Source organism: Megalops cyprinoides, chromosome 20, assembly GCF_013368585.1.
Source record: "Megalops cyprinoides isolate fMegCyp1 chromosome 20, fMegCyp1.pri, whole genome shotgun sequence".
NCBI lineage: Eukaryota > Metazoa > Chordata > Actinopteri > Elopiformes > Megalopidae > Megalops > Megalops cyprinoides.
The window spans coordinates 15,540,452-15,564,979 of record NC_050602.1 but is presented as its reverse complement, the minus strand read 5'-3'; the positions used below and the strand labels follow the sequence as shown (position 1 = coordinate 15,564,979).

General features: G+C 39.3%; 1 protein-coding gene across 4 annotated transcripts in view; it reads left to right on the top strand.

The window, feature by feature from the left end:
* LOC118795753 (neuroligin-1-like) overlaps positions 1-24,528 on the top strand; it is a 159,814-nt gene that overhangs the window by 26,360 nt on the left and 108,926 nt on the right. For all 4 annotated transcript variants that reach the window (XM_036554463.1, XM_036554466.1, XM_036554464.1 and 1 more), the window contains one exon: positions 6,955-7,780. In XM_036554463.1, the coding sequence (XP_036410356.1) occupies positions 7,297-7,780 (484 nt within the window). In that variant the 5' untranslated portion in view covers positions 6,955-7,296. The remainder of the gene's footprint in view (positions 1-6,954; positions 7,781-24,528) is intronic.

Below are 24,528 nucleotides of genomic sequence, written 5' to 3'. Positions count from 1 at the left end.
AATCTCTTCAACTGCATCAGCTGAGTTGTTTTGATGGGTTTGCATGCAAGCAACAAATGACAACCAAAACATACAGTGCTAAAATAGCATAATGTTATGAAGTAATTTGTTATAATATTAATATATATATATATATAATTATTATTGTTGTTGTTGTTGTGGTAATACACATAGCTTATTTTTCCACATGCTGTTAATTTATGCATCTGGATGGTTACTAAAGCATTCTGGGTTAAGTGCCTCATTGCCGAGTACAACTGCAGTGTTCCACCTAAGCTTAAACCTACAGCCTTGGTTTTATGGGTCCCATACGTTATGTCACTGAGGCAGCTGCGTGCATTTGTACTGCATTTGTTGTTCAGGAGGACCCTTTTCAAACTTCATGGTGTGGTCTGTAGTGTAATGGCTAAAATTATGGAGAATGGAATGGTTTTTCTCTTGTCACCTCCCAGAAGTCTTGTGTTTGCTTTGACAGGTTGCTGGCAGGTAAACATCAGTCATGGGCTGCTCTACTCAAAATGTGAACTTCGGTCATGCAGGATTGGACTGAAAGTAAAATTACCCTGCAGTCTGATAAGTGTATGCATTTCTCTCCTTAACAACTCTAGAAATGCATCTTGGAAGTCTTTTCATCATTCAGGACAATTAGCTACTTAGAAATTTCTGTGGTAGCTTCTTGGTCAAATGTGTGGACACCTCAAGATGCAGTTCTCATTTCAATAGATAGAAAAAGCTCAAACTAACTCTCTTTATGTGCTGTGGGCTGGAGGCAGAGATCAGGACGGCTGATGTCTGTTTCAACTGAAATACTCAAAACATACTGAAGTATTCTCAGTTCAATGCAGCCATTTGTAATATATATGGACCTAAAAGTGACTGATGCGCTCATATTACGAAAAATGCTCACTTGTACTTTGTTGCAAGCAGTCAGAGCTCACTTAGCCTTACTCGTCTCACTTTCTGGAACTAAAGATTAGAAACCAGTGAGAGATTTCTCTGCTTCTAAGAAAAGACTTAATAATATTATTGTTTGAGGTCTACTTCCCCTTAAACAAAGCCTTTTCTTCAGCTGTTCCTGTTGTGACAGAAAAAAGGTATTGTGTCCCTCTCTACAACGAGACAAACTGCTGGTGCGGTCTGAACCTTGGAGCCTCTCTGCTGAAAGGAGCATTCTTTGAATTGAGATTATTTGATTTATAATGGAGTCATGCTGCAGCCACTGGTATTCTCTGTTGTCATGAATTGTGTCCTGACTATTCAGTAGCCAGTATGGCCTGCTTTTCTCAGTGGGATGCGGCACAGCACACCACACAGTGACAAGCTGCCGAGGTGTCATGGATTTCAGGACATTTTATGAACCATGAGTTTGAGCTCAGAAACCAGCCGAGCTCAAGAGACAACCTAGAGTTACTCCTGCCATGCAGGTTTTGTTTTCTCTACGGCATCTCTTTTCTGTTAGGTAGCATAGCAGGTGAACAGAGCTGATTGATTTTGAATAATAATAATAAATTAAGTCGCCCAGGAAAATATGTGATTGTTGTGGTGGTTGCTTTCGGTATGAATGATCCAAATTTTGAAGTTACCTGTTATACGGCCAATCAGTGACTCTATAATGTACCTACTTGCAAGATTAAGCCCATTTTTGTTGAACTTAAACCCATTTTGGTTTTTGGTTCATGATCTGAATAATGTAGCATACCATATCCTTCTAACTAGGAAGACAATATGAGATGGTATGTGAAAACAACTACTGTGTTATGTGTGTTTTCTGTTTGATGATGAAACTATATCATTTTCAGTCACTTCTGGTATATCTGTCACATCTTTCATTTTTTTCACATAGAACTATAACAATGTGGTGGTGGTGTTAAAAGGCTATAAAAGCTATAGTCGTAAATGCTCTTGAGTTTCATGAGAAATGACTGAATTAGAAAGTTGACCTTCCTCATATAAGCCCTTTCTCGTTACCTGTAGGCTAACTAATTATGTGCTGAATTTGTTGAAACTATGCTCTAAAGGAGTTTAAGGCCTTTACTTGCTCTCTAAGCTTGAACTCTCACCTTGTCCTTGTAAATACCAGTTGGCAGGGCAGACTGAAAACTGATGACCAGCGAACAACAAATACAGCAGCCAATGCCGTATTATTAAATCGAAAATGATCCTTAACCTTTTTTTAGTTAACCTTTCCAACTATTAATTGTTAACTGTGTTTGGATTAAGTAAGGGTCAACCACCAGCAGCTAATTTATTTTTGGTTTGTTATACATATTACATGGTAGCATTACTTTTGTGCATTGTATTACTTCATTTTAAATCATTTTGATTGTAACAAAGAGAGTGAAGTAGTCCTTAAAACAATTTCTTTCCCATTGTGTCTAAATTCTTTTCATGCAGAATGACCACATTAGATATGAACAAGTAAAAAAGGAGTCTATTGTTAGATAATAAAGGTAAGTTCCCCCCTGTTTTGTAGCTCACTGGTCACCATTCACTGTGTCTTTGTTGGTCGCTTTCAAAGGAACAAGAAAAAAAATAGAGCAGTGTTTATGGGGACTTGAAGTGAGAGATGGGCTAACTGCCTTGGTGGACTTTCATTTTGTGCAGAGTGGAAACTGATTGATTCCGTTCGGTTGGCTCGCTGCCACGAGTGTCACAGTCCCTTTGGTAGCAGAAGTGTGCAGGCGCTGGATCGATCGGTCAGCACCTAGCAGTTCTAAAGGTGTGAGACTAAGGGACTGACTCTCTTGCGGAATTTTCACTCCACAGACTGGTCAAGCAGCGGTAGCCATCCGTCTGTTTAGGGATGTATCTGTAGTGACTTCTGGAAGGCTCTGCTAGAAAGTGCTGTCAGAAGATCCACTTCATGTCTGGTCTGCGGTGAAGAACTGAGGCATCCACTTGTTTTTGTCCCAACTGAACAGTCATTATTGTTTTACTATGCTTTAGAGTATTGTCTAGCACATGTACCTAAGATTTCAGATCTCTGCTTGCTCACATGCTGTATCAAACACATTTTTAATTAATATGACTTTTTCATCAGTGTAAGCTTATATGTATTTTTTTATTTTAATACATTTTAATACACATTTTTAAAGCATGTCTTCCATTCAAAAAACAGTAATGTGCTGGAAAGCAAAAGATTATATTTATGTCATTATGTACAGGACATGAGATAAAAACAGATTCTGAGGATGATACCAAGCTGTCTGTCATGGCACAACCTGCATGTGAGCTTGTAGTATTGTAGTATAGTATTGTCACTAATAATTTCTTGCAACCTCTTGAATACAGGGTTGAAAAATAAGCTAAAAAACAAACATTACAGTCATGTTCTTTGTAGAGCTTTCTATTGTAATCTGTTGTAATGTTTAGGCCACAGGCATAGCGATTGCGTAGGTAGTGTCATGTTTGTGTCAAGATTTGCAAGGTGCAAAATCTGAAAAAGGCAAGCACTAATTTCAATGTTTGTTTTCTTTTTCATGATTTCATAATTTTTTATTTTCTGTACCTTAAGGATAGACCTTTTAATAAACAAAGAGGGAAAAGATAAACACTTAAAACTGTACATTTTTTGGCGAAGTGTTTCCTGGTATTGCTTGGGAAAAAAGGCTAATGAAGGATAAATAAACCCACGCAGTAAATAAGGTCAACAGAAAGACAAAGACAGGCTTTTTCTGTTGTTTTTTGGGTCTGAGTTTTCTGTTTTTTTTTGCTTCCACTTTGAAAATGCACCCTGTGACAGTACATCTGTAAAAATGCACTGCAACAGATACACTTTCGCTTGGGTAATATTTAGATTGGAAACCTTGAAAAAGAACCTCTGAAACTTGAAAAAGCTGTACTGTTTACATTCATCATTTTATTGCCTTTCAAAAAAACATTTTACAGTATGATATGAACTCCCAACATAACAAATATTTCCTTTTCTTTAGTTTCGTTTGATTTGGTAGCGAGTAATGCCTACTGTAGCAGTGTAGCCCCTTAGTCTAGTAATAGTAAAGGTGTTTCACATGCTGATTTTTCTAGACAGTCATGGAATTCACAGAACCCAACATCAGTAATGGCATCTGTAAGTGAAAAGAGAAATTGAGCTCATGAACAAATTCTGATGTCTGATTTTGTAAGCTTATTATGGAGCTATTTTTGGAAGGTGTGAAGTGAATGTGTGCGTCAGGTGTGAAAAAATATTCTTTACACCTGCCTCATGTGAGTGAAAATGATTGCTTGTATCAGGCGTATAATCACAGCTAACACAGTACTTCAAAAACAGTTTTGCGTGCAGGAAGAGTGCAAAAATAACTGTACCTTATCCGGGTAAACCATAGATAACTGCAGTCCCATCAACATGTGAAGCAATTCTGTGATTTTGATTCATATTGTTTACTCTGCACAGCACTAATGGATATACAGTCAGAATCTCACTTTCAGTAATAAGTCTGTATAATATGTTATTTATTCCCTTGTACTGGTTTGATTATCTGAATGCCATTGAGAGTATTTTTGAGTGTGGTTTTCTGGAAAAAGCATGTGGTTACTAAAGTTGAACTAATGCAATTTATATGATTGCAGAGATTACAGATGAGTGTGCAGCTTTGGGGTGTTCCTCCCCTAAACGTAATTTCAATTATGAGACCCTTGCAAAAATTAAAACACTATATCAGACTATGATGTGTTGTTTGTACTGTTTCACATAGGAAAAGGTGACAGAGATAACTAAAGCCATCAATCAGTGTATGGAGTGTAGTGCTCATGATCGACATATAAGGCTAATGCATATTAGATCATTAAGATTGAAAATGACTTCCTTTAATAAAATAGCAAGGAGTTGCGTTCAGGTTGTGCACTATCAATCCTTAGCTGCTCTTATGTGGGAGAATCTGGCTGTACTGCATATCATTGCTATTCATTAGTAGGTTTTTGGGGTGAGGTTAGAGATCATTGGTCTTCAGCAGCAATTGTGTTGGTTTCAGGGAAAGGAGGTGCTTGCTGCAACTATTCTTACAATAAGGAGTGCGTGGCATTGTCTGACCTGTAGCTGTTAGGGATTGCCATTGAATCTGTTAGTGCTCAGTATGGATCCTGAGGTTTCTGGTTTTCATGCCAGGCTGTAGGTCATTGGAGCTGTCGATTAGCTGGAGAATTGTATCACCTATTGTTCCTAGTGTCCAGCAGCTGCAGCTTGAGAAGCATCTCTAAAGCTTTGGGGATCATTGGATCAGCAAGACAAGTAGGCACCACTGATATGTGTAATATGGTGAACTCCACTGCACGTTGAATTCCACCTGTTCCATTATGATGCCAGCAGAGAACAGCAACAATTCCACAATTCCAACATATTTTCAATACAAGCACCTGCACTCCCCAGTCAACACTATCTTACAATACTTCAGCAATAATATTGCTTTTATCTTATTTTGAACCACACATGTTTAATGTGAAATGAAAAACAAGTGATCGATAGAGATGTATTGGAAGCTGATGTTGACTGGGGAGCTCTCTTGTACTCCATTCTTAAGAATGCTTGGCTACGGGCCCAAACCAGACAACAAGAATAGACTGGATTGAATGCCACCTTGATGAACTGAACTGTGCCTACTGTCATTAGAATCAAAATAAAAGCCATGCCTCCTCTAGCTTTGAATTCCCTCATGCAGCACGGTACACAAAGCAGAGGTATATAAGTCAGAGGTACAAAGCTGCAGTTGTAAGCTCCTGAAAGGTGAGTGGTTGTCATTGCAGCTGAGCCGTTCATTATCCAGTTGGATGAATTAGCCATTGGATTTGGTGGGTTAATCAGCCCTGGCTCCGGAAACCAGGGTAAACACAGATAAGACTATTGGACTGTAGCCCGCATGCACCAGAGTTATGCATAACTGCTGTTCACTGTGATGAGCTACAGAGGCAGATATGACATACTGTTTCACAGTTTAGTGCTACAATGTACTAATAACTGATATGGAGACCTACAGCTGCAGTTTTAAGAATGCCTCGGTGTTGTTTGTTCATTTGTCCATATTCTGCTTTATTTGCTTTTTGGGTGTCAGGGTGACATTTTGTACTTGCATTTTATGTGTTGTTTGTGTAAAATTGAATATGTATTAAAGTCATTCAGGGTAAGTACTTTGCTCAAAGGTGCAATGGTAGTACACCACCTGAAAGCTGACCCTGAGTCTTTCTATTTACAAGCCCTTGATGCAGCCCAAGGTATTCTATTCATGTGTGTGTAACACAGCATACAGCGTCACAGGAATGTGGGGTTAGGAAGCGATCAATTTAATACTTGGCAACCCAGTGAGACGTAGAGTATTTTTAGGGTTGCTTCATTGAAGGATAATTGAAGCACTGGGTTTGTCTCCCAGTAACTTGTATAAAATTGGACGTCACACTTGTGCATGAGTCATTGCTACAATTGTCGAATACAGGAAACTTTTTTCAGAAAATTAGGCATACCCTCCTCTAAAATCTGAAAAGTTTAATTAAATTGCATTCAAAATGTTATTCACACATTTTTGTTTGGTCTGTTTTGCTGTCATGGTATCATTTTGCTCCCTTGAGTGGAGCTGCTGTCCTAATGTCTGACTCTGAGTAAGGGTGTCACTGTGTTAGTTCAGGACAATTATGCTATTGGGGGGGAGGACTGAGTCCTGTTGTTCATGGGTTAAATACAACCTCTTTTTGAATTGCCTTGAGTTCCAGCATACTCCTAGTTCACCTAACTCCAAATACAATATGTTACAATGGATTTTAATTGGTTAGTCTCTCCTGTATGAAATGTGATGTCAAGAATTCCACCTCTGTTTTAGAGGAAGGTGCTTCTTTCATAAATGCATAAATGGTTATGTAAGCCTGGAGTGATTGATGGGCTGTCACGCCAATGTCTGAATGTTCCGGAGCTAATGAAGCCTGTTCTGCCCATATATTGTATCTAATTAGTCGTTTCATTCTTTCCCACAGGATATGGACCTGCAGCTGAACTGGATTTGATTTATCAGCTGAAAACCTGCAGCAAATGGCCACGCTTTTCACGCTGCCGGGATGGAAACGTAATTGTCGATAGGGATGTGGCTGATGAATAGTGCTGAATAAAGGATGCCGCCGCCATACGTGTGAAATCGATGGGAAATACTTGCCATGTGAAAAAGCCTTTGAGAGTTTTGACAGTTCAGCATTCTGCGATTTGATTGCCCGCACCTCCAAGTCCCGCGAGTGGATATAAATAGGATTTGTTTTTAAGTGCCGCCGGTGCGGAGCGCCTCCTCTGGTGTGGAGGAGGCGGTGCGGGTGGGCAGCGGGAGCATGCCGCCGCGGAGGCCCGTGCGCCCGCGCCTCGCGTGGAGGGGCCTGCGTGCGCAGCTGGGCGCCGACCTCCCCTACTTCCTGTGGATTTTGGCAACGGCGCTTCAGGTGGCCACCGTGGCCCCCGATACTCTGGACGAGGCAGACCCGGTGGTGACCACCAACTACGGCAAGATGCGGGGGTTCAAGAAGGAGCTCCACAACGAAATACTGGGACCCGTTATCCAGTTTTTGGGCGTGCCCTACGCGGCGCCTCCTATTGGAGACAGACGCTTCCAGCCCCCCGAGCCGCCCTCCTCGTGGTCCGGCACACGAAACGCCACCCATTTCGCTCCCGTCTGTCCCCAGACCATCCAGGAGGGGAGGCTACCTGAAGTCATGCTTCCTGTGTGGTTTACTAACAGCATCGAGATTGTGTCATCATATGTTCAGGACCAGAGTGAGGACTGCCTTTACTTAAACATATACGTCCCCACAGAGGATGGTGAGTACATGGGAGTAACAGGGATTTTTTTCGGTATATTTCTTTTTATGTCCACTGTTAATCCCAGAGATGAAAAAAGCATGACACGTGCATGTTTTTGTTTGATCTCTACTTGCATGTCACTACTTTTCTGTGTATGTGTATGTGTATGTGTGTGTGTGTGCGCGTGTGTGTGCGCATGTGTGCGTGTGCATCTTTCTTCTACGTTCACTGTCACTCGTATTCTCCTCTCTTCTCCTCCCACGACACACCCATCCAGGTGAAACTGATTCCTCCCTGCCTCTCCTTCCCACAAAAGACCGTCCACAGTCCATCATTCTGTCCATTGTGTATGCAGACACAATGAGTTGGGCGTGTAGAGATATTATGATGATGGTTGATGACAGTCCAGACAGCGAGAGAACAGATGCCTTTTTTTTTTTTTTTTTTTTAATGATTGTCACTGAGTTAGATAGCGCTGTTGCATGCTCCGACAGAATGTGATGGAGCTCCATGTTATTTTTTAGTCTTCTATTCATTTTGCAGTAAAAAGAATATCCAAGGAATGTGCCAGGAAACCCGGCAAGAAAATATGTAGAAAAGGAGGTATGTATGCACTAAGCTATATGTCACAGAGGAGCTGGTGTGTCTGTGATGAAGTACTGAAGTCGCAGGTCAGACAATGGCTGAAGTCGTCCGTGAGAAGTAAGCAGCAGGGGCAATGACTCCATATTAAACTGGAAGGCGCTGAACTTTCAGCATCTGACCTCAATTAAAAAAGGAGTAGTATTTCTCTCCCATAGGCCCACACTGGCTGTATAGATCACAGTTTCATCAAGGTAGCGTCTGTCCCCCCGGAGTCACAGTATTATTGGAGGCTGTGGACCGAGAGTGGAACCATTGGGAGCTATGGAGGCTTAATGACTGCGTGCTTGATTAGATTCATGGTAAGGCTTAGAATGGCTGTAGTATCCATCCCATATAAACGTTTTTAAAATTTCTGAAAATCTACAAAAAAAAAAACGGATCTGGTTGTGCTGTGCCATCCTGTATCCTGAAAGCACTCACTGCGTTTGGCCAGCTCTCCCAACACGGCCAGCCGTCAGCTGTGGTTTCATGTCTGCCATCTGTGATCTCTGTAGAAAGGCAGTATTAACTCCTTGATCTGAGATGCCTTGGGGTTATTTGAGGGTGGGGCAGACCCTGTGCTTCTGGTCCCTGGTCTTTGTCTCAGGGGCCCTGTTTTTTGGATCAATGCTGTGCCAGTGCACTGATCTTTAATTATCCTGATGGTTTGTCCTGCTCACTGAGCCTACTATATCATCCAGTCTGCATTCTGTGAAGTGAGTCTGCAGTGCTCCAGTGCAGCTTTGATCTGGAAAAAAAAAAACAGGCTGGGGTCTTACCTAATCATAGTGAGAAGCAAGTTACATGCCATTAAGGCGGACAGGTGTTTATGTGTCATACAGTCAGTGTTGGCCAATGGACAAAGACTGACATTTTTCCTGTCAGCATTTTTGGTTGTGGTCATGGTGGTGGTGGTGGTAACTTGATCTCTTGAAGTACATGGTTCAGTCCTTGTATTAATCCTTAAACCACTGTTCTAACTAACAACATCTTATGAAAAGGAATGTTTCTGTCAGAATTAATAGGTCTGGTGCATTTAGGTACCATTATGTAGCAGGTAAATTTATATGTTTTGAAACCAACACCAGTGAAAAAATGCTGCATGCTCATCCACAAAGTTGTTATCATTCTGAAATATGTGCTACTAGATGTGTGAAATGCTGAAAAGGAATTTGGGTGATATCCCTCAGAAACCACTGGATAAGTGCATATCTGAACAATTTCATGTTTATTGTGATCATTGATGCAGGGCTGGTGTCTGTGAAATTATTCATCTGTGAATAGATCATATGCATACAGAGGCTTTAACATGCTTTTCAAAACAATGCTCAGTCTCTCTCCTGAATTTGTGTACAAAATATGTGTTGTGTTTGAATTTATGCAGTAACTGTCCATGCCATACAAAAAGTGCCATTGAGTAAATGGAGTTTAATGTATATCAAGCTTATGGTTGTAGAGAAAATCTGTGTGATTTCTAAAGCTCTAGCATCATTAATGTTCTCTTGCAGACTTTTTCCACCCTTTTCAGGAGCACAGCTTATTTCTAAAATAGTAAACAAAATCCTACCAGCTATTTTGGGACCATGCAGCATATTTTTTGCGAAGATAAGTGGAATAATATTCCAATAATAGCCAGTAAGCCAATAATGCTACTTTACGGTTACACGTGACTGCAGGTTTTAATATAATTGCCTTCAATAATATTTGGATATGACACTTATAATAGTAATAAGCCAGGGATCAGGGAGAAATCCACTAGGAGAGGCTGACAAGTCTGCCAATGGCTCCTGTGAAGGAATGTGGCTTTGGTGAAATTTGAAAGCCGTGGCCTAGTTTTGTGGTTCCTGAGAGATGGGCCTGTGTTGTATGGCTCACGAAGAGGAGGTTGAAATAGATTTTACAGCTCCAATAGGTTTCCATCTCACTGCTCTTCCCCTGGGAAAGGATCTGTAAAACAAGGATGAAAAATACAGTATGTTTGTATGTGTGCATGTTGTGTATGTTCATGCTCTTTGTATTCGTGTTCATTCTGTGTGGGTATGTATGTATGTATGTGTGTGTGTGTGTGTGTGTGTGTGAGAGAGAGAGAGAGAGAGAGAGAGAGAGAGAGAGAGAGTGTTATTACTACTTAATAAAATGGTTAGGTACAACCCATTGTTCCTGTTCGTCTACTTGGGTTTTGGTCATGACAATATTCCCTGATATAGCACAGGTAAATGGAATTTTTGTTAATCATTTTCTTAAAAATCATTGTTGGATGCACATAAGGTTAATGGCATCTGTCTACTTTCAAACTTTAACAAGTTTGACCGCAACTTCGTAATTCCAGCACGGATATTTACCTGGCTGAATTACTGAAAGGTGTGGCAAATGCAGATGTGCTGAACGGCAAATTTCATTTTAACCCTTTCACGCATATGGTCTCACCGGTGTGATTAGCCGTTTAGCGCATATGCTAAAACTGGTGCGATTAGAACACTAGATTGGAGAAATTCTAGCTAATTTTATCTTTGAGGAAACAGTGATTTAACTGTAAAAATATAGCAAATGCTAACTGAAATCTATAAGAAACTTAATAACGCAAATGAAAACATAGTGAACCATATAAGGTAACACGCGTGCTACATACCATAACAAATAAGTTACATGCGAAAGAGTTAAATGAAATTTGCCGTTCAGCACATCTGCGTTTGCCACACCTTTCAGTAATTCAGCCAGGTAAATATCCGCGCTGGAATTATGGAGGGAAGTTGCGGTCAACCTTGATAATATGATTAATTTGCGTTCAAACGATTAATCGCGAACGAGCGTTAACGTGTTAACGTTGACAGCCCTAGAAATAATGTAAGAGGTTTTATTGATTACTTGAAATTACATTCACATAGTGCCTAGAAACATCCATAGCAGTGCCAGTATTTCTGATACTACTACTACTAGCTAGCTAGGTAGTAAATTCAATATAGGCTGCGAGCCAGGGAAATAATGTGGACTAAGTGGCCATAAGGCACAGTCCTCTCTACAAAGTTCGGGGCAAGCATCACTTTATAGTAGGAAACAGTGGAGTAGCATTTTCTCTGTCCAAAACTATGTTCACCACTGTTGCAATAACAGAGACCAACTTCCAGAACACTTATCTTAGTAATGTTAATTGTATTGTGATCAGAGATGTACACATGAATGGTTACAACAATGGGGAATAAGGAGTTCTTGTAGTAAGCCAGCATTTAAACCAACTTTAACATGGGCAAAACAGTGTTTCAGAAGTCTGCCTCTTAACTAGCTCATTCAGCATCAGAATGATGTTTCATGTAATCCATGAAATGTCGGTCATTTGACCTATTTTATGTAGCAAAATAGGAAACTTTAAGTGTAGCAAACTATGGAACTGTTCTATAAAATTTACACATTCCACATGAATTCCTATATTCATGATATACACATAATATGTACAAGAATGCTGCAAACGTCCACAGGAGTACTGTACAGCTGGATACCTGGGAATGGATGGTGGAGAGTAACACATTGTACTTGTAAAATTCCCACCACTTTTATTTTGTTTCCTCTCAGCAAAACTGGCCAATCAGGAAATCTGCATACAGTTCCAACCAAATGCGTTCGGTTAGAGGCGAAAATAGGGGAAAGACACCTTCGGATATTAGATGCACATTTGTCAAACTGATTGAATTTTACAGAGAGAGGCTCAGCGTTTTGAAAATCACTGTCTGTAAAAAAAAAGATATTAAGCAGTGTTATGAGTGATAGCTTTCTGCTGATGTTAAATATTAATGGAAAAAAGTATTAGAATCAATAAGAGTGTGCTGCTTTCACTCGGCTACTTCGGACGTACATTGTTCTGTTTTTACATCCTTATGTCATTGCGCAGTGACGATCTTGGTCTCGGGTTTGGATTATATTAGAAATATATTCATATTGAAGATTTCAAATTATTTGAATGTCAAAAATAGCATTCCTTTAGTGGAAATTCCACTGTTGTGACTACAATTTACTGTACACTTTCCAGTGGGGTAAAAGCTGACTTTTTGAAACGTCCCTTTTTTAATAGATGAGTATATATTGCATTGATAAGGATGTATGCTTTAATGCAGATAACCAGACATGGGGTCTCTTTGCAGGCTTTTTCTTTGATTCTTTTAGTCAAACAGCAGTGGTGTCCCACTAACAGATACAAAGTTAAAAGAGTAGAGGACAACAGATATCCAAATATTTATTAGTGTCGCACATCCAAATTGTCAAAATGGAGTTGAGGAGTGCTTACAGGTTTGAATTAAAGGCTTGTCTGTTTGATGATACAGCATAGAAGTACAGTGTTGTTTGGTTTGTCTTAGCCAGTGTCGGCTTTGGTTAATTCCAAAAAGCCGAAGTGCTGCAGTCTGTTCAACAAGGCAGGTAAAGGTTAGATCCCAACTCCAAATCACATTTACCTTTATTCCACTTGGCTTTTTTTATACCATTACTGTGTAAGAGCAAGGAAAAGCGCATTATGACAGTTTTATTTATAATCAATATTCATATGCTCCTCACATTATTGTAAGGTGGTGAGAGTGCAGCTGTTGTATTAAAACATAATGCACTTCTTTGCCTCTGAAAGCTTTTGCTCTCATTATGGGACAATTGTTTGCTCTGTGTGAGAGTTCTGGGATCCAGTATGATGGTTGCCACATCGCTGTGCTGGCTCCAGAAGTATTTGTTTTTCCAGCTCCCTGTTTTGGAACAGTTGAGTATAATCTATCTCTTTGACTTGATTTATCGACAAGACTTTATTAGACAAGTGTCAGCATCTGAAATTTGTATCAGTGTGGACCTTTGAGAATGAGTATATATTTGTTGGACAATGTCAAGATGGCTTGAAATATTCCAGTGAATCAACACAGATTGCATTAAACTGTGATCGGTGTAAGCCCTGCTTATGACATGTCTGAGCCAGTCAGAATCAAATGTGTCAAGAGGGATTTTTTTCTTACAGACATTCCATTCCCCCACACTGCATATAGCTGGGCAATCTATGAAACATGCTGAAAAGAAACTGTCAGCAAAAGGCGTGTGAAAGCTCATAAATCTTTTATAAATTACCAGTGTTTTCCACTGTGACAAAGCAATTGTTATGAACATGCTCCTGAAAATTTAAGAAAAAACTGCAATTTCATTTTAAGATTGTAGAAAATGAACTTACCTGTCAAGGGAGTCTGTTTACTGGAGAGCTTAGTACCCTTAGGTTCCTGCGAAGCTTAGTGTTCATCTTGCTTTTAAATGAATGGATGTAAATATGACCAATGACTTGATCCTGAACTTATTAACTATACCAGCTCAATAAATTTAGCCTAAGTACCCTTGCTTTGTTTTGTATAATTACTAAAAACTTAAAATGTGATGCTGAGTGCTACAACCAATGTGACTGACTTGCTGTGTTGAAATTTTAGCACTGAATAATATTAATAATTTTAGTTCATTTCCACTGTGAGCTATTGCACAGATTGCACAGAAATATTCAACAGTAAAATATAATGCTTAATTGCCCTCCCCCATAAGAATGTACACTAACATAAAACATTGCAAATTGAGAGTTAACATTGGCATGTCTCCTTTGCCTGAACCCTGTTTTTCATGATTGCAAAGAAACTGGGCTCCACTTGCGATGCCAAATTGCTTTAATTACAGTTTACGGTAAATGGGAGTCCATTGCATGCAACAAAATGGCGAACTGCCCTTGGCCATTTTCCCGGAGAAGCAGACGTGGTTTCTCTTCAGCAGAATGGGAAATAACGAACCCGGAAGAAGAATACAAAACAAGGAGGAGTCGGAAAGACATCCTTTTTACAGGTGGTGGGTGTTGCAGAAAACCTCAGTAAGTGATGGCTTCACCTTGAAATGATAATGGCCACACAGCGCTCGGCTGTGTTTGCATTAATCGCCCTGCTTCCAGTCGCTTTTCAGCTGTTAAACTGGGGCTCGACTCCAAGCCCTCACACTGTGGAACTGGCAACAGTGAGGAGGTACAAAGACCAATGTTAAACAGCTTGTTTTCACTGACATTGAAACTCTTTGTCCTGTATTTTGTTTATTTTGACAGTTTGGATCCAAGAAACATGTCAAGCTACAAAAACAAACATGCACTTTTTGTATACTACATCAGCTGTGAAATTGAATGGAAAATGTAGTAATTAGTAGATTAATCCGGTAGATTTACCAAGAGAAAGCTTGGTCTAATTCATAGTTTAAAAGAGGTATTTAATAATATAGTGTTAACTGAAAATTTGTACCAATAATATGAAGGTAGCCATTAAGACAAGGACAGGCAAAAACACATTTGTCTGAACAAAAAATGCATGAAACTGATGCAAATCTGATAACATGTGGACACATTGAGGAATTCTAGATACGAAGATAATTATGATAATTTGTCTTCAGTCCCTCTTGCAGTGGTGGAGGATTTGCTGTCCCTACCCTAATAATAAATTTTACAAGCTAGTCAAGGGGGGGAAACAACAAAAAATGGTCCCGGATCAGCCCTTAGGGGCATGTTCTATCTTTAGTGAACATATGCCTACCTTAGGTGAAGAAATTAAAACAGTATTTGATTCCAGTGGATATTCTTTCTCTTAAGAACGTCAGTTAAAAATCTGTTCAGAACCAGGGGACACAAAATATCCTTTCTTCTGGTAATGATGATAAATTATTTAATTATCAACAGTGACTCAATATTAAGGATCTGCAGTGATCTGGCTAAAAGCAACAAACCTCTTTCCCACCTCTTGGCAACCTGTCCATAACAATTCAGTATATCCTTGCAACAAGTATTAGCCATGGGTGCACTTTCAGCTCCGCTGATCATGTCATCGCATCCTGGTTGAAAATAGATTGACCCTGGCAGTGTGGAAGCCATTTTGTTTCCTTGCAGTTCCTCATATTTGTGATCCTATTTAAGACATCATTGAGATAAAATATTGGCCTACTCTGGATTTGTGGATAAATTTCTGTGTATAGATTGATCTTTGCATTTTGCATTTTGCAATGCTTTGAGAGACAGTTCATTATGCCTTGTCTTAGGATGGCTGAGTTTGGGTCAGATGTTTCAGATGGAGGTCAGACACAGGCAAAAGCAGGACTGCCCAGCAAATCGTTTGCCCTCATGCTTATGCAGGAAAAAGAAATTTGGAATAACAAATTTGCAAAGTTTCCCCTTTTGGGCTCACATCGGGGGTGTGTGTGAGCTTTTCCCCCTTATTTCAGTAAAATGCGAAAGAATGGATTGTTTGACATCCCCATGCCTGTTTGAGCCCAAAATTCAAAGTTACACATGAATGACCTGCCAATTACCCAATGCTTCAGTCCATGAACCACCCGCTTTCAAGCACACATTTCATTATTTGTGCGGCGCGAAGGACCGTAATTAGTTTAACTGATCTTCAGCAGTGTGACAAATTGGAATTTAAGACTTCTGCCAGTCAGAGAAGTAGCAGGCCCTGCCTGTCATTTTTCTACCAGTCCTGGTCTGAAATGGCCAGACACACAGCTCATTAATGCCATCCAATAACTATTGGATTTTCAAAGAAATTCAAGCATACACAGAGTGGTCGTCTTAGAAGTGATATTTATATTCAGACTGGCATAGTGATGTTTTCTCCAACTTTAATTCCAAAAGAATTTTGAGAGCATACTACAGGCTACCTACCACAGCATTTGAGAACATATCACAGACACTTTGTGATGCAAGGCATATCTAAATATGTCATGCATTCAGCTGTGTCCTAAAATTCTTTACAGAGAGGTTAAGGGACTAGTTAGGCATAGAGGGCCAATGGTAACATAATTGAAGGGGCTACACCACAACTGCAGTTTGAGATTAAAACCTTTAAAGTAATATTAATGGTTTGCATGGATTTTGAATAATCTTTTTGCATACTATAAAATGACAGTGCTCCCATTGTAGATGTAAAAAGGGTGTGATGTTTTTGCATTTCTGACCACCCTCATGCTGTTGTTACACATGACTGCATGCATATGCTACTGGTTCAGGGAAACACACAGATTCCACAAAATGTGCTAGTTATGTGGGACGCACAGCAGATGGATCACAATGTCCTGGCCAAATACCCAGACTCTACCGGATGGTTATCAGCATTGGCCAAAGATAACAGAGCTAAGAAGAAGAGGTAAACATCTGTTATTGGCCAAGCGGGTTGTTCACTGCATTCTTTAAGGCTGTTATTTGCCATTTTCCTGAATGTTACATTTATTATTTACCAGACTGCCAGCGTGAAACACAAGCTTACATGCTGATGGATATCATAAGTGATTTCTGTAACCTTTACAAGTGATAAAAATGTAGTTCACTTCCAAAATTATTTTAATTTTGTGAGCAAAATGAAAAAATGGGGGTGGTGATACTAAATATTTTATGTATGAAATCAAAACAAGCTAAAAAAAGAATGACCTGTATTTTCATGGCACAGAATTCTTTGAACTGAATTCTTTTCTGCCTTTTTTGGATGGCGGGATGGGGACCTGGTTCAGATTCAGATGTGCCATTTAGAGAGAGAGAGAGCAAGAGAGAGAGAGCAAGCAAGAGAGAGCTGTCTTCACATATTTCAACCAAGAGAAATCCTTTTGCTTGTCTTTGTCATTATCTGCTCCAGATGGAAAAGTTTTTAGAATTGGTCCTTATTTTACCATTGATAACAGGTGCATCAGAATCAGTACTTTCTGCACTCTTAGGTCCTCTGTTTAATCGTAGTGAATGTGACCCACTACATTTTCAGAATTCTGCAAAAATGCCTCTCTTCCCTGGTTCATAAAAATGTATCCGTTTTGTATGAATATTAATGTTGGCAATGTAGAATCCAAAGTCAAGCCAGCAGCCAGAATCTGTCAGCCCCTTTCTCTCCCCTCTCTCCAGTGACGTCAGAGCCCTGCTTTTATCTGTCATCTGCCTCCTTGATCAGATGCCCAGCAGCGTCGGGATGGCTGGGGAGCACGAGCTGTTAATGAAGGATTATTTTGCTGCTCTTTAATGTCACCAACGCGACAGAGGCCAGGGAGAGGAGAACAAGTCAGCATCACGCAGGCTTGAGGGGGGAAAGCACCAGTGCGGTATTGTGCATTCTGCCCTGACACAGTTGTTCTCCAAGGGTGCCACTTCGTTCCTTTCGTACCAGACTAAAACATCTGTCTACTGCATGTTTAATTCATGCTCCTTTCCCAAAGCTCCCTTTGTTAAAATCTATCGTTGCCGACATGATTGGAGGGGAAACAAGACTGACATCCTGTTTTTGCTGCTTGTCGTGTGAGATCTTAAAGAAAAAAAGCAGTTAAGCCAAATTATTCAAACTAAGTAGCTAAATAAAATATGGTCTTAACCTCTGAAGGCTTAATTATATTTGGTTTGCCATTAAGAATGAGGCACTTGGACTCGGCAGCTTAATGGCAGTGAAAATATCTCAAATAGAATCAAGATATTTCCTCTGTTAATCATAATGTCCACCTTCATTAAGTTAGCGTACAAAGCACTTTAATTTGTGTACCAGATTGAAACCAGTGTTACGTCTTTCCCTGCCTTGCACAGAAATGAATTGAAGTGATAGAACCAGAAAGAAAGCAAAAAGCAACACTTATCTACATAAAATTAGAGTTATGTTAAGGACAACTACATTATGGTTAGGATTAATCAAGGCACAGCTAACTGCCAGTTTGCACAGCTGTTGTGTTTCCACAACCAGCGCTTATAATTGTTAATATACTTCATCAGCAGGCATGTGGAAAAACATGTATGCATATAAAATGTTTTTTAACGAATGTTGATTTACCTTCAAACCCCAACCCTAGCAAATCTTTCACACATCATTTGGACTATGATGCCACCTTGGGTTCTTGCTGGTAACCAGGCTGTAGTGTGACCCTCAAGTGGGCAAATCAATAGCACTGCAAAGGTCTTAAATATTTCTCATCCACTCTCAAGGACTTCCTTGGTCTGTGAGGAGAGATTAATCTGCATTGTCAGAAGAACTCAAGGTAGAATGTTCAGTGTTTTTATTGTGGATTGCTAGCTTCCATTTCTTGCCTAGAGCCATCCGGTTTTCACAATTGTATTACTGTTTCCCCTTAGTATCTAACTTTTCTGTTGACCTCTCTGTAAAGGATGTCTGACAGCAGATGTAAATGCAATGTGTGTTCACTTACTGCTCCTGAAATCTAGTGTTTGAGTCAAGGAGGATACAGAGTGTATCCATTGTACCTTTATCTTAGTAAGACTGTAGCCTCTGTTGCTCAATAATTGAGAGAGAATTAACACACTGTTTGGATGTGGTAGTTAAGTGGGAAGTATGCATGAAATCTCATTCAATTAAATTTTGGTAGGTTAAGGGTAGAAGGAGGATGCAGTTCAATCTAACATTTAAGTGAGTGTCTCACAGAATTTTCATTTTTGATGAACTTGATTTGCATAACAACACAATAGGGGTGCAACGAATAATTGACGTAGTTGACTAAAATCGATGACCAAATTAGTTGCCAACGAATTTAATTGTCGATTAGTTGGCAACGCCATCGCGTGTTTTTTTTCGTGCTGACTTGGAATGCTCAGACATGTAGCCTAAGCTACGTTGTTTTACTGGAGTGAACAATAGAGATGGCAACACCTTCACGACAGGGCTTCTGCTAGGATTTTTTCTTCCTGGTCTGGTGTCTGGAAAGAATTTATTTTAGTTTATTTTATTTTTGTTTTTGTATTATTTTAGTTTTGCTGCCGAGTGCACAAGTTTAGAGAACACCAGAGAATTTCATACTTTCTAAATCGCGAAAGATTTCTGCAACTCGTGTCTATGCGTGCGTGCCCAGCGTGGGTTACATTCAAATTAATTTGAACAAGTTATGGGTTTGTTGGATCTCGTAATGCTACCATGGATGGCTTTCTTCAAAGGAAGCAGACTTGTACCCCCCAGCAAGCAACTGCCCTCACTGAATTAGTCCTAGTAACCATTCATTAAAATACGTATTTTTGAATGAAGTTCTCATCTTTATTGTCTTTATTGTTAACTAGCATATGCCTAAAACAACCTCTAAATTTAAAAGCCAATAGATAAATAAGAGCCATTGAGTAACAGTCTTTAGTTGCAGCCCTACAACACAACCCTATAGAGCAAATGCGTACAATCTGAATTCCCTGTGTGATTTTAATGGTGTAAGTAGGTAAGAAATCTGTTGCCCTCTGTAGGAGAAAGGTATTGTTTTGGAAAAACCCAGAATCCCTTGTTTCTTTGATCTCACTAGAGACATGATGTGATGTAAAGGGTTATTTCCGAGCGTGTAGTAATAACTTTATTTTTAACTGTTATCATGTTCAACAATACATATGCTTTCCTTTAACAAGTAACTAAATACGTACAAATATATATTATAAAATTTTTATATAATTTTTGGAATGTGTTTAGCAGGCTGTTAACATGTCACATATTTCCCTACAGTTCCCATGCAAACAGGATTCTTCATATGATTCTTCAGTTTTTCACCTTACATTACTGCAAAAGATGGGAAGCAAAGCTAAAATTTTACTTATGGAAGTCAAGATTTATACCCACTGTTTGTAATGCAATTTAAATGCATAATATCCGAAATTTGAGGAGAAACCGGCAAGACTCAGTACTCCTGTTTGGTTCACATTATGAACTGCTGCCAGCTGTCTGCATATCCAGCCATTGAGTAGATTTTCATTCTTTTCACAGACATCTCTTTGGCCTAGTGAGAAAGTTGTCAGGAAGTCATCAGCTGATGTGCTGTTAAGAAGTTGCTTGATCATTTTTCCTTACTGGAAATCAAAACCTCCTTAATAATGCATCACCTAACAGTTGTTAGTGGTGGACTAAACATCAACAGTCGTTGCACTAGTGATTTTAAATGTAATGAGTTATAAATTCTCCTTAAACATTCACAGATAAGACCATATTTTATATTTGTATTTTAAACATAACTTGGAAACAGAGTACCAATAAAGGCAGAGTATTCATGGGAAAAAGGGCCTCTTTGAGGTACAAGATGCCAGATGCAGAAAGGCTCTGGCACATCAGAGGGAACTGTAGAATGGACATTGGAGTAGGCATTCGCCAGTGTGACCACTGTCTTCACACAGCTTGGGTGTACCATCATTTGTGTAGAGGAGAGGTCCAAGCCGATTGCATTATGTGTAAAATGACTCTGGAAGATGCAAGACAGGTGTTGCTGAGGCGGCCCTTGTGAAGTCCACGTCTGGGCATTGACATCTGAGCTTACCGTGGAGATTACTGAATAAATTTGTCTCTCAGAGCTGCGTCAGCACTGCTTCATGCGCTGGGTGGGAAAAATATCATAATGCAGTTGTCACTCATATATCAAGACAGAAGGAGGAATGCATGAAAATATATCACTGACACTCAGTCTACCCAAATGAAATAAGAAGGATATTACGGGGCTTTGTAAGGAAGAATAAGGCGACAGTATGTTGTTGTTGTGTGAGAGCTGGGCTCATAACCAGAAGGATATTGTTTCTGTTGCCCTGGTGGGCCATTACTGCTGTATGTTTTAGCCAGGTGCTTATCCTGCTTCTTCTTTTTTTTGTCTCCTTGCATAAAGGAAGACAAGTAATACATGTAATATAAAATATAAAATTGAGATTTCATAATGGCTACATAGCACTTCTTGTTGAATGTCCAGAAAATCCAAGAATATAAACCAATGTAAGAGAGGTAAGGGCAAAGCAGGTACACAAGCACGCTCACTTTTCATGCTTTATTTTGTCTGGTTTCAGCTATTAGGACATAGTGACATAATGTTTTTCGTTGTCATGTTTTATGACATGTCAGATACTGCAGTTATTATATCAGATGACTTAAGATGTTGTGACATGCTCTGTCTTATATTATTCTTATGACAGCCTTATGCAGGCCTTTTAATGTATAATTCAAGTGTTTAAATCGAATACCAGAAAATGTTCAGAAATATCAGGATTTTCATGGTTTGGTTGTGTGTGTGTGTGTGTGTGTGTGTGTGTGTGTGTGTGTGTGTGTGTGAGAGAGAGAGAGATTATCTTAATTTTGCTTCAGTATATATTCCAAACAGAAATGATGACAGAAAAACACAGTCCACCGGTAAGCCCACATCTCTGGTTACAGTGGAGGTTTGGCTTGCTCGAGCAGGTACTGCAAGCAGAGACTGCACTGCCCTCACTATTGCTCAGTAATTACTTCCAGTGCAGCCAGTCCAAGAACACTCATCAGCCTTGAGAGGCTAGTGTAATCTGTCAGAATGCTCCCCTTTCGCTTTTCTGTCACCTGTTTCTCATTTTCGCCCATCCACTTGCCTCGCCGGTGAGCTCTCAGAACCCCATCAGAGAGACCGGGAAAGGCTGCGTGAGACCATCTGCAAAAAGGAGGCCTTTTTGTGGAAATCGCTTGAAGGGATGTGTCATTTTTTTTCGAAGGGTGGTGCTCTGACCTGCTAGGTTGTTGCTTTCCAAGGGGAAGCGGAGCAGTAGTGTTTTTTGCGGACGTCTGGTATTTAAGGCTGGGTATGAGAATTAATGGAGATTGATGTTGTGATGAATTGCTGTTGACTCCTGACAGTCTCCCTTCATTTCAGGCCACTGAATGCTTTTCAGAGGCGGTGGGGAACTTGCGAAGCTATTACGCCTGTGTCTTTAAATCATATGCCTCTTTGAGCTCCTGGTTTGCAGTTTTTGTCCTAGTGACCCACTGTGTATGCTGAGTTTCACGCCAGTTGAGCTCAAGTAATTGGATCTGATTTAGCTGTTAATTGAATACTGATCTCGATTCGACATCCATTTGTATGAAGTCGGCTAGAAGTCCTTTGTAAAATAAATGTGTTAGTGAGGTATTTTTGACTTGGCACTAATTTGTTGAAGAGAAACAAAAACAAAAATATCATCATACACAATGAACTTCATATTAATTTTCAATTAATCCTCATAGGACCAAAAAGGATTTAACTGTTGGTAACTTAAAATAGATATTTTTCTGCAGGAATTCATCATTTGTTTGGGAGAATACTTTTAAATCTTATGTTCTCAGTAGAGTCAGAGTTGAGCAACACATCCACATTTTGTGGGTTCAACATTAGGAGCCTAAGTGTGAGTATATTTATCTGGAGTTGCAACAGGTGAAGGGGTGCAGTGTAACTGTAGCAGTAAATTTCAATCCTGAAAACAGTGATGAGAGGTACAACAATGGTTTCACATACATGGAGATGCATTAAATAATATGAGCTGGAACATGAAGTGCCTGGACCATATGGTTAATAGGGGAAAAGTTTTTGCCTACTAAAATCATTACATACTGGTATAAAGTTTCTTAAACAGAAACTCATGCCTGAAAACATATTATTTTGACCGGCACACCAAAATTTATATCAGCAACATTTAATTTAAAACTTGTGGGCCTAACTTGACCATCTTGAATTCTGTTGAACCATATTTGATCAAATTTACTGTAGAATCAAAATTACTGTAGAAATTAGTGCCATTGTAGGCACTGTAGGCCTTAATTATATTTTTTACCATCTTCTAAACAATCATCAATGTCACTACCCCAATCTAACACTGTTATTTTTTAATGCAGTAATAAAAAACCTTGCTCTTGTTCTTTGGAGTAGTTCTTTTAACTGATGCATTGATTGATTGATTATTATTTATTGGACTCCAAACTTTTAATTTTTGCATTTGCATTTATTAAAAGTATTTGTAAGAATTTGTGAGAAATGAGGAAGGTACATTAACTCACCAGCTCTGTCCCAGACTGTCCTTATCAGCAGTTTTTCCTTTTTGTTGTTATCCTTTGAAAGATTGCCCTATTTGGTGATGTGGATACTTTTAACCATTAGTACCATGATTCATATGGCAATAAGTATGAGGCACAGGCTGTCTTCCCTGCTGTGCCATTAGATAAAAGACTTAAACTGCAATTGTGGGAATCAGAGGAAGTATCAACCTTTGAAATGTGACCTGGGACTCTCCCTTTGAAATAGGTGTATTGCACTACACACAGCTAACCAAGTGAAAGCCTTTCAGAAAATATGCTAGCCAGTTCTTGAGCAATAGTAGTGAATATCTGAATACAACAAGGGTTATGACCCTATCATTGAATCACTGTGTACTGTGTGTCTGTCATTTCATTGTGAAACTGAAATAGTGCTGTAAGTCAGTACCATGTGACATAGGGGAGCCTTGTCAGACTGGCAGGTTAGACATGACAGATAGGAGAGAGAAGACTGTATTTGTAAAATTAACATAATAGTAATCCAGTATGCAGTATATTGTACAGGTGTTTTCTTTTTTCAGTTAAAAATAAATAAAAGGAACAATTTCTTTAATGTAGTTCTCAGCAACTTCCTGTATTTTTGCAGAAGTCTTATAAATGATTGAATTTCATTATGTCTGGCTAATTTATGCAAAAAGTTATTTAATGCAAAAATAGTATATTATAGTAGTAAAAAAATAGTAATTGAGTAGTGCTCAATTTTTATTGTATAAATACTACTTTTTATTTCCTTAAAATAAATCATAGCTGTTGTCTTGAAGGTAAATATATTTCCCTGCAATTTAGGCAAAAATGCTTCTAGAGCAAGGAAAGAGAAAGGTGTAAAATGAATTTTACGTAGACTGTTCAGTACCATAATTTCAAAGGTTTGGTGTAATATCCTTGTTTGCCTTACAAATTTTATCAAATATGGAAAACAACATGCATATTTATGCAGGTTTTTTAACCGTTTATTTTTACTGTTGCTATCATGCTGTTATTTCCAGCCTGGTTTAAAATATGTATTCTTAGAACTGATAAGCAGTGTATGATTTTTTTTAAATGCTGGGATCGTTGCAGGTGACACAGTCGTTACGGGTTTTTGCTCATGTGAATGTAATGGCGTAGCTGTGCTACAGGTTACCAATCATCAGCCCTCGCCATCTGCATGGCATAGCACGTAATTAGCTTGCTGCTAAGCACTCAAGTCCCAAGGCAAGGGAATGAATCGCTCTCCTGTCTTGACTCTAGAGGGTGATTTACCTGCTGTAGAGAACACATGCTCCTCTGAGCTCCACTACATGACCATACAGGGATGGCACAGAAGGGCTGACCATTATTAATTGC